This window comes from Podarcis pityusensis (genome assembly GCF_964106645.2).
Source record: "Podarcis pityusensis genome assembly, chromosome: 1".
Lineage (NCBI taxonomy): Eukaryota > Metazoa > Chordata > Lepidosauria > Squamata > Lacertidae > Podarcis > Podarcis pityusensis.
This window is the reverse complement of record NC_138028.1, coordinates 89000174-89015178: the sequence shown is the minus strand read 5'-3', so window position 1 is coordinate 89015178 and position 15005 is coordinate 89000174. Positions and strand designations below refer to the sequence as shown.

Genomic DNA, 15005 nt, shown 5'->3' with positions numbered 1-15005 from the left:
CAAATGTGAGTTGTTAAATTCAGGCATGCAGGCACTGAGTGCATGAGCCTTGCTGGATCTAGTGCAGCATCCTGCTCTCACAATAGCTGCCTGGATGCCTTTGGGAAGTCCGCCAACGGGACCTGAGTAAAACAACCCTCTCCCCCCCCCGTTCGATTCCCAGCAACTGGCATACAGAGGTTCAACATAAGCCTTCACTTCCACGAGTTTGTCCAATCCACCTTTAAATCCATCCAAGTTGGTGAACTTGGGTTTCATGCCATCTTTTCCACCTAACAGTTCTCGGTTGAGGCGGCTTACATAGTTTAGCTGCAAGACTTCAAAGCAATGTAATCACATGCATGAAGATGCATGTTCAGACCCTATGTAAGCTGCATGGGGGCTGGAGTGTGTGTCCACATTTATAGGCCTGTGCATGTTAATAATATACGGTGGTGCCATTGGCCTGAGCTATTTGACTATAGGTAATAAGTCTAAAACATTGGTTTTATTTGTATAAACATTTGTTTGCTTTGGATTGTTTAAAATGTTTTGCCCTGCGTAAGAAGTACACAAAGCGTAATAGATGTTCTGCATCATTGTTACATTCTTCATGTTTCTGTAAGTAAACTTAAGACAAGGAGGATGATTTATTGGTGGTGGCACCCTCCATTTGGAATGCCCTCTCCTGGGTGGCTCAAAAGGTTGAGACAGTAACCAGCTTTAAACAACTGTTACCAAGACATGCTTACCCAAGCTTTCGCTCATTTCTAATTCTTAAAACTTTTTCTTTCTTGTGTACTACTCACGTTATAACTATGATATAGTTCTACAGTACTCAGTTTTGGCTTCTAAAAATTTATTTGATGGTCTTGTATTTTTATATGATTTTATATTCACCTTCCCCCTACCCCCTTAATTATATTTCATGTAAATGTATAGATTTCTTTTTATATTGAGAGGTATACCAATTTTACCAATCAATAATCAGTTAGGTGGCTGTTTTAGTACTATGAACACTGGGGTGGGAAAAGCAATATAGAAATTATATATGAATACCCAACACTACCTGCAAGTTGTATAGTGCTGCATAGTAGATACAATAATGAAGCTGCAGTGCTAAACACATTAAGGAGTAAGCCCCAGAGGACACAGAGTGGTTTACTTCTAGGTAAAGCATGCACTGGATTTCACCAACCTACCCTGCAGTGTTGTAATAATTATTGAGGTGCTGTACATGAAACCCTGTCAGTACATTAAGGATAATTTCCAGCTATGTCATAGCTCAACTGAAATCTGAAATCAACTGAAACTGAATTGTCCATTAAATTCCACTGGGTCTACTCCAAGCATGACTTGTTGGGTATCACTCCGAAGCATTATGTAAATGCCAAGTATTAATGCACTTAGAAAAGACAAAAAACAAAGTGGAAATAAATATTTGTTTTATTAACACTTAGAAGTGCCATTCTCTATAGTCATTCCATAAGCTCATAAGGTTACATCCAGTAAACCTTTGCACCATAACCTTTCCAGAATTAACTTGGAAGAAAAAAAAAACAACCTCCAATCTTTCATTGTATTAATTCTTGCAGGTCCTCATGCACAATCATCCTACACGAAGATGTGTACCACCAATATACAAATTTCATAAAACAGAAGTAATTTGGTCAAACACAGAATATAAACATGGCTTCTTTTTATAATCGATAAAAAACCCAAATAAAATAAAAGCCATTTACCAGCAAAAAAATGACAGGTAAATACATAGTTGTTGTTGTTTTAAAAAAATCAAAATGCTTTTATACATTTTGTACAAGCACACTTTTGAGACTATGACAAGGTCAAAATGTGCATGAACAATGGAACATACCACACCATACCAGGCTATTAGTAGGCTCTTTAAAAAAAAAGAGAGAGAAAGAGAGAATACCGCTTTTCCTAACTGTTGGTTTTTGATATCCACCAGTGTGCTATTTACCCAACATGAGAATTTTTTGTTGGCAAGTCTTAAGAATGATACAAATAATCTTTCAAGCCATGAACTAGGCTGGCAAATTGGTATTCTGCTAGTACCTTCAACATGCTTTATTTTTTCCCAGTACCAGAAAATAAGGAAAGCTTTAAGATCAAGAGGGAAACATTACATTCAATGTAACAAAAAAGAACAGGCAATAAAAACATCTGACTTTTCTAAGATTGGTTTTGTGTCTCAATTTTCTCAAGCAGCTCTAAATTGAAAGATTGCCTTCAGCTTTTCAGAACAGTATTATTATTCTCTGTATCACAGAAACATTTTTAGCTCTTAAAAAAGAGAGAGAGACAAACCTTACAAGACAAACCATACCATTATCCAGCCAGAGTGTTTTAATATACAATTCATGTCTAATTTTGGAAATACAAATACATTTTGAATGGTTAAAAACAAAAAATAAAATATTTTCTGAACATCAGCCAGCTGAAAATATATTTATCTAGTAAATTATCTCTCAAAGCTTTTATATATTCATCTAACTAAATGCAGTACCTTTAAAAAACAATTTTTTAAAAAACATGTAGAAATGAAACTGGAATAGGTCTGTGGGAAACAGGACAGACAGTACATAGAAGGCATTTTTATGTACCCTATATTTGGAAAGTTCTTAGACACATTTACCACAATCCAAACTCCGCAGAGGATCTGACACATATTTGAAGCTCTATTAAGCAGTGGCTTCCCTGTTCCTGTTCACGCCATGCTTCTGAGAAGCTGGGTATGTGCACTCTGCACATCAGTGAAAAAGCATTTGGAATCTGGCTAGCATTCCAGCCAAATAATGGGCAAGGATTCAGAAATGCACTAGCTACAAAACAGAACCAAGTTAACTGTTACATTGAATTCATGATGTTAGATGGTGGTCAACTTGACCATATTTGACTGGTCAACTGGCAAGAGCCCCAAATAGCATGGAGTGAACTGGGGAGTCCCTATTCACACAGAGTTCAGTATCTGTGTCAAAGCTCTGCAGGTACAACCAAGTTGCTGGATTTGGACTATTGTGGGGGAACTAGTAAGCAAAGCTAATGTCCTGAGTTCCTCAACCAAGGTAAAGCCAGAAGTGGACACGCATTTATACGGAATCTAAAAATCCTCATTCAAAACAGTAGTACATTGCACACATACATAATCCGCATACACTCCATAACAGTTGGTCAGAGTATTAAAACAGTGTACAAATTAAACAATTTCAAAAAATGTGCAAAAGAGTCAACATTGATAGAAAAAAACACCGTTGTGTACATACGTTACAAACTGTGCCCAGCATTCAAACAGAGAGTAAAAACATTTACAGAGAAACCAAGGGATTAAATAGAGAATTTGACAGCTGCATAAAAAAATGTACATTAGATCCAAAGGGTAGATATACATCATCATTATTATTATCATCATTATTATTAGCTTTTTTAAAAGCAAAAGTCTGCTTTAACCAACATCTCTTCCCCATAACTTACAGTGACATTTTCTTAAGAAAATGGTGCAAGGTACAGATGGCAGGCTGAGCACGTTTGGGTTGCAATTAATCAAGTTTCCACTTTTGGACAAACATTATCAAGCTTTAAAATTGTGATACTAACAAATAGCAAGCCACGTGAAATTTAGACAGATTACATACCCTGTTCCAAAAAGAAAGCACAAACCTTTTATTTTAGGTCATGATTATGTGCCCATGGTGTGTGTGGGTGGGTGGGTGGGTGGTGGTATTCAATACTGGGACAATCCTTTTTAAAAACAGAGTTTGTGAGTAGTTCAGCCTCTGATATTAAACTAGTCTGTGAATTTGTTCAGTGTCTGACAGCCTAGGAGGGGTCTCAGGAGGGAGACATCCTTTACCAACAGGGTTTGAATGCATTACAGTCAAATAGCCAGAGAGAATTTCAGTAACCTTTTGTAGTTATTCCTTTCTTATTAAGGAGAGAGGAGGTCAAATCCATTAAAAAATATGTATATTAAAATAACCCTTCTTCCTATACAAGACCCCTTTCACCTGACTCCAACTACTTCCAATAGCATTAGTTTTGTCAAGTACTCTTATTTTAGAAATGCAGAAAAAGTTGGCATACGCAAGATAAATAAAATGCTTTTGATGCTAAGTTTCTCAGTAACCAGCAGTTTAGAAATCTTAAGTCCTGCTCACTTGGATGCATGTCTGACTTACACCGAACCAAGATAGCCAAGGGAGAAGTTTTGTTCTGAATTATTTGGAATAAAATGGACTACTTCTCCCGTAAACTCTGCAATGTTCTGGTTTGCTATGGCACAAGAAATACTTTGGCCTATTATACTGACCTAAAGACTCACCTCGTTCCCTTCAGCTGCAAACTTTGAAGCCACAGAAATACAACTTTTGGTGGTTTAGACCAGGGGTGGTGGAGGGGGAGTACAGAAGTACTTAAATGAAAGGTGAAGGTATATATATATCATCTATCCAAAACTCCAGTGCTAATATGTGGTGATCATAGTTTAAACAAAGGGCAAATTTTGACATGAAATACATATTTCATTCGAAGTATTTATGAAATCTCCATAAAATTCACTCTACAAAATTAACAAACTGGTGATACTTTATTATGCTGCACGATCTGGTGTCAGGTTTCATCAGATCAGCCAACCATGGCTTTGATCCAGAGAACTACAAGCAGTTTTCCATCACAGAGCAAGAATTATCTGCTTCCTTTTCTGTGCCGCAGTGCTCAGCGGCCCCCCAAACACCAACTCTGGTTTCAGGGGGCAGGGTTATTGGGAATAGTTCAGGATATGATCTTCCCCTGCTTGATGCAGATTGAAGTTTTTTTTGTTTGCTTAAGCAAGGCACCTTTGGATCCCACATCCATTGCCCTGGCAATCACTGCATGATGCTATGTGTGCCAAGCCACATTTATAGCATAGGCAAGCTGTACTGCATGCAAGCCTCGATACCATCTTGTACTTACACCCAGCAACATTTAAGGATATCATCAAAAGCCTTATCATAAGAATGAACTTTTCAAGTTTCCAAGCCCTACTTTCAGATCTAGCGTGTAGACCTCCCAAATCTGACATGAAAATGGCTGGAGGTAGTGTCTTGGGAAATGTGCTGCTCCCTGTGGAGGTTTTTGCATCCGTAGCTGCCATCCACATGTTCTGCGAAGCAAAGCAATGTTAAAGAATCGCTGACATTTCAAGAGCACAATTTGACAAAGAATCTGGGTCCAGCTCCAATTTCAGCCTGCGATTTCACAATCACTTTTATTTTTCTTTAGCAAGCTGGCCTCTTGTGAAGCAGAGAACTTCTTTATCCTTGGGAATGAGGACACAAGAACAATTCCTAGATTCATTCCATCAAAGCCAAACTGTGTCCTAATATTACTGCTTAAGGTTCAATCAATTCTTCTAGCATTGTAGTGAGTGACCAAACTTCCATGGACAGAAGGGCGTTTTGCACGGCAGTCTTTACATATGAACTCGTTGCTGTATTTAAAGTTCGTATTTGAGGTAGTCGCAAAGTTTCCATTTCTTTCTGTAATTGTAATCTCCAGAATAGAATGGTTATGCCCACATGAATAATCACGACTGACAGATATTCCTCCACACTGAAGCAGCCTACCATAACTGATGCACCATACCCACCGATGTTGTCCATCTTTTGTATGCATTCTAGATTCCATTTCTTCTGCTTTAATTGTACAATTTAATTGTACAATTGCAAAGTACAGGACACAAAAGACTAGTCAGGCTTGAGGCTTGTCAAACCATTCTATCAGATGATGCAGGTCCACATTATCAAGCTTCTTCCTAGAAGTTCCCATATCAGTCTGCAGGACACAGTGTGAAGGTCAGTGTGGTCACTGCCTTGTGAATGCTGCACCATTTCAGGCGTAGCTTTTTCTTGTGACAGATTCCTCCAAGTTTTCATGAGTATTTGCTCTATATTTCGCCTAAAGGCCAATTCTGGTCAGTTCAATGGATAGCATAATAATGTTTTTCCATTAAGAGATTAAGCCAGGGATGGGTTGATGGGGTGCCTCCACCATCTACAAAGTAGAATCTAACACATTTAGCATTATTAAGTTTGTGCTGAGAAGAAATGAAATATGTGGCACTGCAATGTAAAAGCCAATTCCAGTTTCCAACACGTTATGCATAAACACACATTTCTTTTTTAAGTAGGAACATTTCTTCCAATGGCTTTCATTTCTGAAAGTTTCAGATGAATTTATGTAAGTGTGTAATAGAGTATTTTCCATACCAAATGATCTTTCTCCTAGCTCCTGCATAAAGTCGGATTTTGGATCAGTTGTTATATACACCTCCACCTTTCATTTAAAACCTGTAAGATTTTCCCTGAGGTATGGATCACTTTTCAAATTTTGCTGCTGTACTAGAATCTCCTTGGTACATCAACAGGGCTAAGTCTTTACATCAACACTGAACACGAGTCAGGCAATGCCCAATAAAGCACTCACTAGCCCCTGCAGTTAGCTATCAGGACCTGCACATTTTGCTGCCCCACCACCACCACAAGGACTAATGTACCTTGCAAACCCAGGAGTGAGCCCTTGAAATTCCACAGAGGCTACTAAGCATAACTTACATCACACAGTTTCATTGGCACCCTTAAAAATATTTCTGCTCGCACAGCCTCTTGGGTTGCACATGGAAGTTGTTATGTCCAGCAAAGCTTAAAAATTGGACAACAATTAACAGTCTCTAAGCTAGATAAATATCACTTTGGGCTGTGTACAGGGGTAGAAAAGCTTTGGTTTGCAGTGATTTGCAAATGCACACATGCCAATAATACATAAAAGGAACCAACCAGCAATTAAGTACTGGTATGCTGGCGGTAGTACCTTTGCTAACTTCAATACCACCACAAGGACTTACATTCAAACAAATAAAGTCTGTCCCCAGCCCGCATAGGCGTGATATATTCCAAAGATCACATATTTTAAAAAAGGAACTATATTATGAATGCTGACCAGCTCTCTTAAATACCTGCAGCAGTTGTCAGACACTGCTGCAGAGATGATTGAAAGGATTGCTAGTGCAACTGACTCATTGATGCAGCATTAAATCTGGACAATGGCAGGAACAAGGTTTGTCTCATATATATATATATTTCTATTTATATATATAACTAGAAAGAAAATGTGTTCCTTGAAACGGCATCTGATTTGTCTATACAAAAGCAATACTGTCACATGCTTTAAGCCAAGGGTTGGGAACCTGTGATCTTCCAGAGGTCCTATCATCCCCTAACCAGTGGCCATGCTGACTGGGATTTAACACCTTCCTTCAGAATAAGTACCATCATAGACTATATAGGGCAGCTGTTAGCAGCTCACTGAACTACTGGACATTAGGGCAGCTGCAGCATTAACCATGCATTCTGGAACAGAGTGCAAGAGTCAAAGCCTGGGTTATTTTTTTAAAAAACAAGAACAATGTGGTGGTAGAACTTCCTACTTCCCACTTAGCTTAAGAATAAAGGACACTGTCAAACCAAATTAAGTGCTATTGATTTCCAGTGGCGAGAGTTAAGTGTTTGTTCAACAAGCTTAACATTGGCTGTATTCTGAGTATTTGTATAGAACTTGGCTGGCGGGGGTGGTGGAAACTAGGTAGTTAAATCTGAAATTTCTGCAGACGAACAAGTAACTTGTAACAACTGGGAATTTGCCATTTTCTACACTTCAAAGACTGATCTTGCTGGTCCTGCATCACTTGTCCACTACTGTAATTAATATACAAACAAACAAAATTAAGGCATACAGATAAAGGCACTCTGCTTGATTTTTGTTGTTTGTATAACTAAATAGGTTAAGTTTCACTCCGTGGGGTGTGCATCTGAAAAATGAGTGCAACAAACTACAAAAAATAAAATGCTTTAGAAATGTAAGGACTAAAGCTTATGCTGCAGATTCAAATTGCTTCCAATTGACTGTACATGATTTTGGTGAAACTTCATTTTTCCTTTAACTTCAACAAATAATGTTAGGGTTGTTTCCTGATTTTCAAAAACTTATTTTAGGTATCAAAAATCTACAGTGGCTGGATTCCATGTCAATGTTTTGTTCACCCAATTCTTCTCCAAAAGATGACAACTTTCAAGCTACACCAAATACAAGAAGTTATGACACTAATGCATTATTGCATTACGCTCATTTCTGACTGGCTAAAATGTGCCATCAGTATGCCATCTAAATTCTGCTAAAAACAGTGACAAAAGCCAACTAGCATGGCTGACAATTGTTGCTGCCAGATCTGCAACTTATATTTGGAGAGATGAATCTTTATTTTGCTGTGACGATTCTTTTACCAGCTTTTTGTTGTTTCCAGTTTCACCTTAGAATGATCATTTGATCACAGTCTGTTCCCAGACCAATTTCTCATAATTGTCCTTAAGAAACATGAAGAATGTTCATGATTTAAAATTTCTCCGCAAATAGCCTATACATGATAGCAGTTGTACGCAAGGCTTCATGGCCTCATTCTCCCTGCATCTTTGGAATTCTAGGAACACAAGAATTTTAGAATACACACCTAGAAAGGGGGAATTTAATGAACTGACAATGTCACTAGGATTCATTATGCACCCCAGTGCATGGGGGAGGATATATGCAACTTATTGAGAGATCAGTGCTTTTCTTCTAAATAAAAGTGTACACTTCTTGTAGATGTTGTTAAAAGGCTCTAAGTGGTTTTGTCAGTTAGACAGCAACCCATAGAATCATAGAATCATAGAGTTGGAAGAGACCACAAGGGCCATCGAGTCCAACCCCCTGCCAAGCAGGAAGCACCATCAGAGCACTCCTGACATATGGTTGTCAAGCCTCTGCTTAAAGACCTCCAAAGAAGGAGACTCCACCACACTCCTTGGCAGCAAATTCCACTTGATTACCCACAAAGTAATCATGTAAACACTCTGCTGCCCCATTTGGCAAAGTCTTAATTGTAAACAAAATGGTAACTTTTGGGCTCCTCAATATCAGAGCTGCTGCCATTCACTAAAATTCCTCACTGCATTTTTTGGTTTGGTGACCTTAGGCAAAGGGCTTATATCCAAAACTTGCACTACATTAAGTGCAAAATTGCTAAGGATTAAGAATCAGACACCTTTGATCCACTCCCCATGCTGCTTAGGGGGCAAATCAGTGTTTTTAATAATAACTAGCAACAATGTTAAAGAACCACTGGGACTCCTATATAAGCATGTGTTTGTGATAGTATTTATGTCATCTAAATGGTATTAAAGACAGTAGTTCAGATTTTTGAAATCTCCAGAGATACTTATCTCTCTGCAGCGCTTTTACATTGCCATTGTCAAGACAAAATGCAGTACTGGGGGAGAAAGGCACAGAAAGCAGGCACCTTATTCTGCTAGGTTGCCCCAAACCCTTGTCTAGCCACAATAAGGAAATGGACCTGCAGCTGAGAGAAACAAGCTGTGCACTGCAAGCTGGTGGGTTAATATAGAATCTGAATGCTGCCAAGCTTCAAATAGTTCCTTTTAAAACAATTCAAGAAGAGTTTAAAATTCATATGCTGCAATTCATACATTCTTTTTGAAGTCCATTCTCATACTTTTTGGTAACAGAAGTAACCTTGTTAAAATAGCGCAAACTTTTGAACTGCATGCTTCAGCACAGGTATTCAGAGACCAAAATAAACAGAGATGCAATTTGAACCCTCTAGCCCTCTGTCAAGGCTCTGGTTCTTTAGAACAAAGGAAATGGGAGGATGAAACAGCATACTACTTCAGATCATAAAGCGGCTTTAAAATAGATTTTGGGTTACTGTAAGCTGCTCTGTTTAGGAACAAAAAAAGGTGTGGGAAAATATGTAGATAGTAAGCAATATAACCAAAACCCATAAGGCTCCCCCCTCCATCTAGTAAGACTTAGGTTGCAAAGAACTCTAGAAAAGCAGAACTCATACCTGTGTAGCCTGATAGCATCTACTTGCTTTGTCCTAGAGAACTGCACCCAGCTAAATAACCAAAAAGCCTTACTACAAAGAAAATTCTGTTTGGATTTTATTTGAACTCTGAATGCCTGAAGCTCTGAAACGACTCTAAACGTTTGCATATTCCCCCTAAATGACCAGTAAGAGGTATTGTCCTACTTGCTCTATGTTGTACCTACACAACTAATACTCTAATAACATTGTTACCCTTCACATAATCAATGAGTACTATCATACCTGTACACTATAAAGTAATGTTAACATTTTTAGGCTCCTTTTAACTGCTCAAATTTAGAGTTTCAGAGATTCACATTCTCCCTTCAGGTTCCACAAGCGATTGGTGTGTAATAAGAAGCCAAAAAAAGCTGACTCAAGGATCTCTCCTAAGATTATACTGCTACCCACCCTGAACAGTGGGGAAGAAAAGAAAACTGAAACCATCACTACTACTCCTCTGCCTCAGACACTAAAACAGCAACTATGGTATAGGTGGCTGAGCTAAAGATAAACAGGTTAAGGCAGATCCAGACTCCTAAAAGCAAGCCTCAATTCTAGATTTTAGCACATTTTTCCATCCTCACATTTTAAAATTAAGTCTTGGTAACTTTCCTAGGTGCTTTTTAAAAAAAGTTCACTCTTCCATCCCCGCCTCAATCATGGCTTACACATATCTGAGACTTCTAAAGGCAAGAGGTGATACGATAAATCCCAAATGATTAGCAGTCCAATAATAAAAAGCACCAAGAGACACTGTTCTTGACACAGCTAAACAGCAAGGGTAGGCAGCCAGTGACTTTAGCACCAAATTTATATTCTGCAGCTCAAAACAGATATTCAAAGAATCATGTTAAAAAGTGTACACTACTGAATGGCATCCAAGCTAGAAACTTCTGTCAGCTGTTAAAAACCAGGAGGAGATACGACAGCCATTTTCAATTATCTAAAGGGCTGTCACATGAAGATGGAGCAAGCTTGTTTTCTCTGCTCCAGAGGCTACAAGTTACAAGAAACAATATTCTGACTAAACATCAGGAAAACTTTCTGACAGTAAGAGCTGTTCAGCAGTGGAACATGGCGACCTGTCATGTATGATCTAGTTGAGATCCCTGCATTGCAGAGGGTTGGGCTAGAAGATGATCCTTGGAATCCCTTCCAACTCTACAATTCTATGACCACTCAGCCAAAAATCAGGTGAGATTTTGATGAAAATTGGAGGGGGCAAATCCAACGGCCCAGTCCTATCCGTGTTTCCTCAAAAGTAACTATTGTCTTGTTTCATGGTGCTTATTCTCCAGTAAGTGTGCTCAGGACTGCAACCCTAGTTACTGTTTTCTGTAGAGGGGAAGGTTCATTAAACATGCTCTTCAAATCACTGCACTGGAAGATGATTTTCAGTTCAACAAGTCTTTAGCTGGTGCAGCAACACTTTATAAGAGGTCACTTACAGGCTGCAATGATTGTCTGCTAGATATTAAACAATTCTAAACAGTGACAATGGAGTAGAGCAAGGAAGTTTGACAAATATGCTCAACATAGTTTGGTACACTTTGGAGACTGGGGAGTCAATACTTCCATCTTAGCCTCATCCCACATTCCATTACTGGACCAAACAATGCACATTTGTATATGTTTACTGGATTTGCATGTTTTACACAATTTGCATAGTTACAGTTTTATGCGAGTTTAGAAATCTGAACCTTAGGGATCTTCCTATGAGGAATGGAAAAAGAGTGTATAAGAAAGATGAGCACACGTCTGTAGGAGAAGACAACAGACTGTGGGCCACAGAGAGGGATCAATACCTATGGTACAGAAGGAAAGTCAATCACTGGAATCACACCCAGACTATTATACAGTACTTCTTTCTTTCTTTTTTGGTAGCAAAAATTGACCATTTCTTTTTTATTCACAATTAAAAGGATTTGCTTTAAGAACTAAAGAAATTATTATTCTTAGAAGTCCACTCAGTATGATAGTTTCTACATTGGGTACTATATTTCATAGAAAACTGCAAGAGTCTCTTAGTGTGACCTAGAGTAAATTTTGTTCAATAAACTTTCAATTCCCAAACTTTGAGTGCTCTCATATTGCTCTGCATCCTTTAACCATAGCTAAAGGATCAGATATTATCTCTAAGCCTCTTGTGCCCCTGCTCCCAACTGCAAATTTCCCTTGTTGGCTTTAACCACTTACAACTGTAAACAGGAGTTAGGGCTTGCAACTCTTATTTCTAACCTGTGGCTAAAGTATTGGGAGCGTTATATACATGCATGCAGCGTATCACATGCATAGCATTACATTGTTCCACATCTGATTGCTGTTGAGACTTATGACATTTTTTTTAGCTTATTAATGGAAGATAGTGTCACCAACTATGCACTGTCCATGTAATATCTGCACACCTGCAGTATGTTTGGTTTGCCAAGCATGCTTTTATACAGGCTGCGCTGAATTTCCCTAGGAAACGTTTAATAGCAGCATTAAGAAACATCACCTCTGGAAAACAGACACTGTGGCACCGGAAACTAGAATTATTTCCTTTCAAGAACTTTTCCCAATTTCTTGAAGGGACAGAAAGTATTAAAGCATTCTAAAGGGGTTTCTTTCCTTTTCAAGACTATATTCAGGTGTCCAAAGATGAATGTACACATTTGGGATAATAATGTCAAATCTGAAATTATTTTAATTACTAACAGTCAGATAAGGTATAAAACGTACTTTAGAAAAAGGACAGTAAAAATGGTACCTCATTCTTTGTGCCTCCATCAGGGTCAGCGTGCCGGAACTTAATTATATTGTTGCGATGCACATGGAAACCTCCATCTATTTCTAATCAGCTTGCTTTCTCTTTTTGCTTAAAAAGAGGAGGGATCGTCTATACTCCATATAAAAAACCTGGAAAGCCAAATTCTGCAGGCTCACCATGATGCAAATTCTGCAAATACTATTTGATTATTAAATCAAATGTACTTAAGACAAAGACTTCTGTTTAGCATCAACATAAATGGTAACGGCTTAATTTTGACACTGATACCTATTCAAGTACTTTAAAACTTCATCGTAAGCATGATAATAAAGGAAGGAAGGAAGACTGGGTCTCATTAAGTATTTTATGCAACAGACAGACCAGTTGGGACAGCATGAAGGATGCAGAACAGAAAATTATCAAGAGAGAAACTAGCCTTCACCCTGGCCACCAGAGGCCCCATCCAGCACAACTCATTGCGGTTCTTAGCAGATTAAGTAAACTAACTTGTGGCACGGTATGTGAAGCCTGTTCTTCAACTGTAAAGGTTTATGGATCTACAGTAATCTGTTTATCTACGATTCCTGGTCTAGAACATTCACACATCAGAACTACTTGACTCAAAAGACTCTTGAACTACTTCAGCTAGGGAACCCTCCTGTATATTCTTTTAAAATTATAAATATACATTTGGTTGCAGGCGATGCACTGGTCAGATTTCTTTTCCAGAATACACCTTGGTCGGCAGTTTGAGTTTGCAGCTTTTAAACCTGTTTCCAATACTGTGGATGAGCCTCATGTCAAAGCTGAAACACAACCAAAACCTCCCAGGGCATCTATCTACATATTACAAAGAACAATTGGACACATTTTCCTTTTCTATATCTGCTAACAACATGTATATTTTTCCTGCATCCTGAGTTAATCAGTAGTGCTAGGAAAAAAAACCTTAACACACAATTCCTGGCAGTCCCAATAACTTGCCTTTCCCCCCTTAAATAAGGAATGAATATGTACTAAAGTGCTTTATGCGAACCACATCAGTACATTACCAAAACAAAAAGATCTTAAGTCCTAAATGGGGAACGAAATCTGCAGTGTAAATATGCAGAGATTATTAACAATCTATATGAAATAAAGAATCAAGAGAAACAACTTCTCCCTTGTCTTTTCTCAACCTTGTGTAAAAAAAAGTGCAGTCAGAAAATAAATGCAGTAGGTGACAGCTGGGTTGAAGCAGGCCATCAGTGATAATGTGCAAACGTGTGTCTTAGCAGTTCATCTGCGGATGGTCGCAATTTGGCCTCAATAAATATTCGCTTCAGAAAATCCCGACCGTGGTCCGAGACATGAGGTGGCAGCTGGGGATTGGTTGGCTGTGTGGCAATTTTAAAGATGGCAGCCATTGCTTCAAACTCTGCCCAAGGTGGTTTCTCCGTGAGCATTTCTACCACGGTACAGCCTACACTCCTGTAAGTCAAGAATGAAAAGCAAGTTGAAGTCATATAAACTAATAAGTATCTCTACTATCTGCAAGAGTAAGCAGACAGGGATATCTAAAGAGCACAACTTACATTCAGTTCAAAAGACTGCATTTCTTTCACATGTTGGAGTAGTGTGTATTATGCCAATAATCAGAACGTAATAATTTTGTTGCTAGATCTAATGGTCAATCTATCAATAACTTACCATATTTTTTGCACCATAACACTCACTTTTTTCCTCCTAGAAAGTAAGGGGAAATGTCTGTGTGTGTTATGGAGGGAATGCCTACGGGTGGCATGCCTACGGATTTTCCTCCTCTAAAAACTAAGTGCGTGTTATGGTCGGGTGTGTGTTATAGAGCGAAAAATACCCAACAGCACCACAAAGGGTTTGTACACTTGTAGGCACATTTACCTAAAAACCATAGGCCAGCAAAAGTGTTTTGTGTTACAATTTAATCTTTAAAATGGTGGGAGACTGAAATTGTACTGAAGAAAATTAGAATACGAAGTTTGGAGCTACATTAATTCAATATTTAAAGTTGCCCCTCAATTTTAGAACTGGCTGTTGTCAGACTGAGCCAGACAACTCTTCCAACTGTCACTCACAGGGACTTGAGGAGAGAACCACATTGCCCTTGTCGAGAAAAAGGGCATACAGCATTTTCAAAACAAACAACTGCATTTTTTTATGTGGAAAGCTTTTCGATGCTTATTGTTGTAATAATCTTATGCAAACGCTTTGTGAGATACTTCTGAAAAGTGACATAAAATACCTTGGAAAGCAAGGAAATAGCTGCAATCACTGCAAGAA

The 15005-nt window shown here is 38.5% G+C and overlaps 1 protein-coding gene across 4 annotated transcripts in view; it reads right to left on the bottom strand.

Moving 5' to 3' along the window:
- Positions 1-1407: 1407 nt before the first annotated feature.
- MAP3K2 (mitogen-activated protein kinase kinase kinase 2) overlaps positions 1408-15005 on the bottom strand; it is a 38724-nt gene continuing 25126 nt past the window's right edge. For 2 of the 4 annotated variants that reach the window (XM_081007313.1, XM_081007314.1), the window contains exon 17: positions 1408-14177. In XM_081007313.1, the coding sequence (XP_080863439.1) occupies positions 13952-14177 (226 nt within the window). In that variant the 3' untranslated portion in view covers positions 1408-13951. The remainder of the gene's footprint in view (positions 14178-15005) is intronic. The other 2 variants (XR_013986838.1, XR_013986839.1) reach the window with 2 other exon arrangements.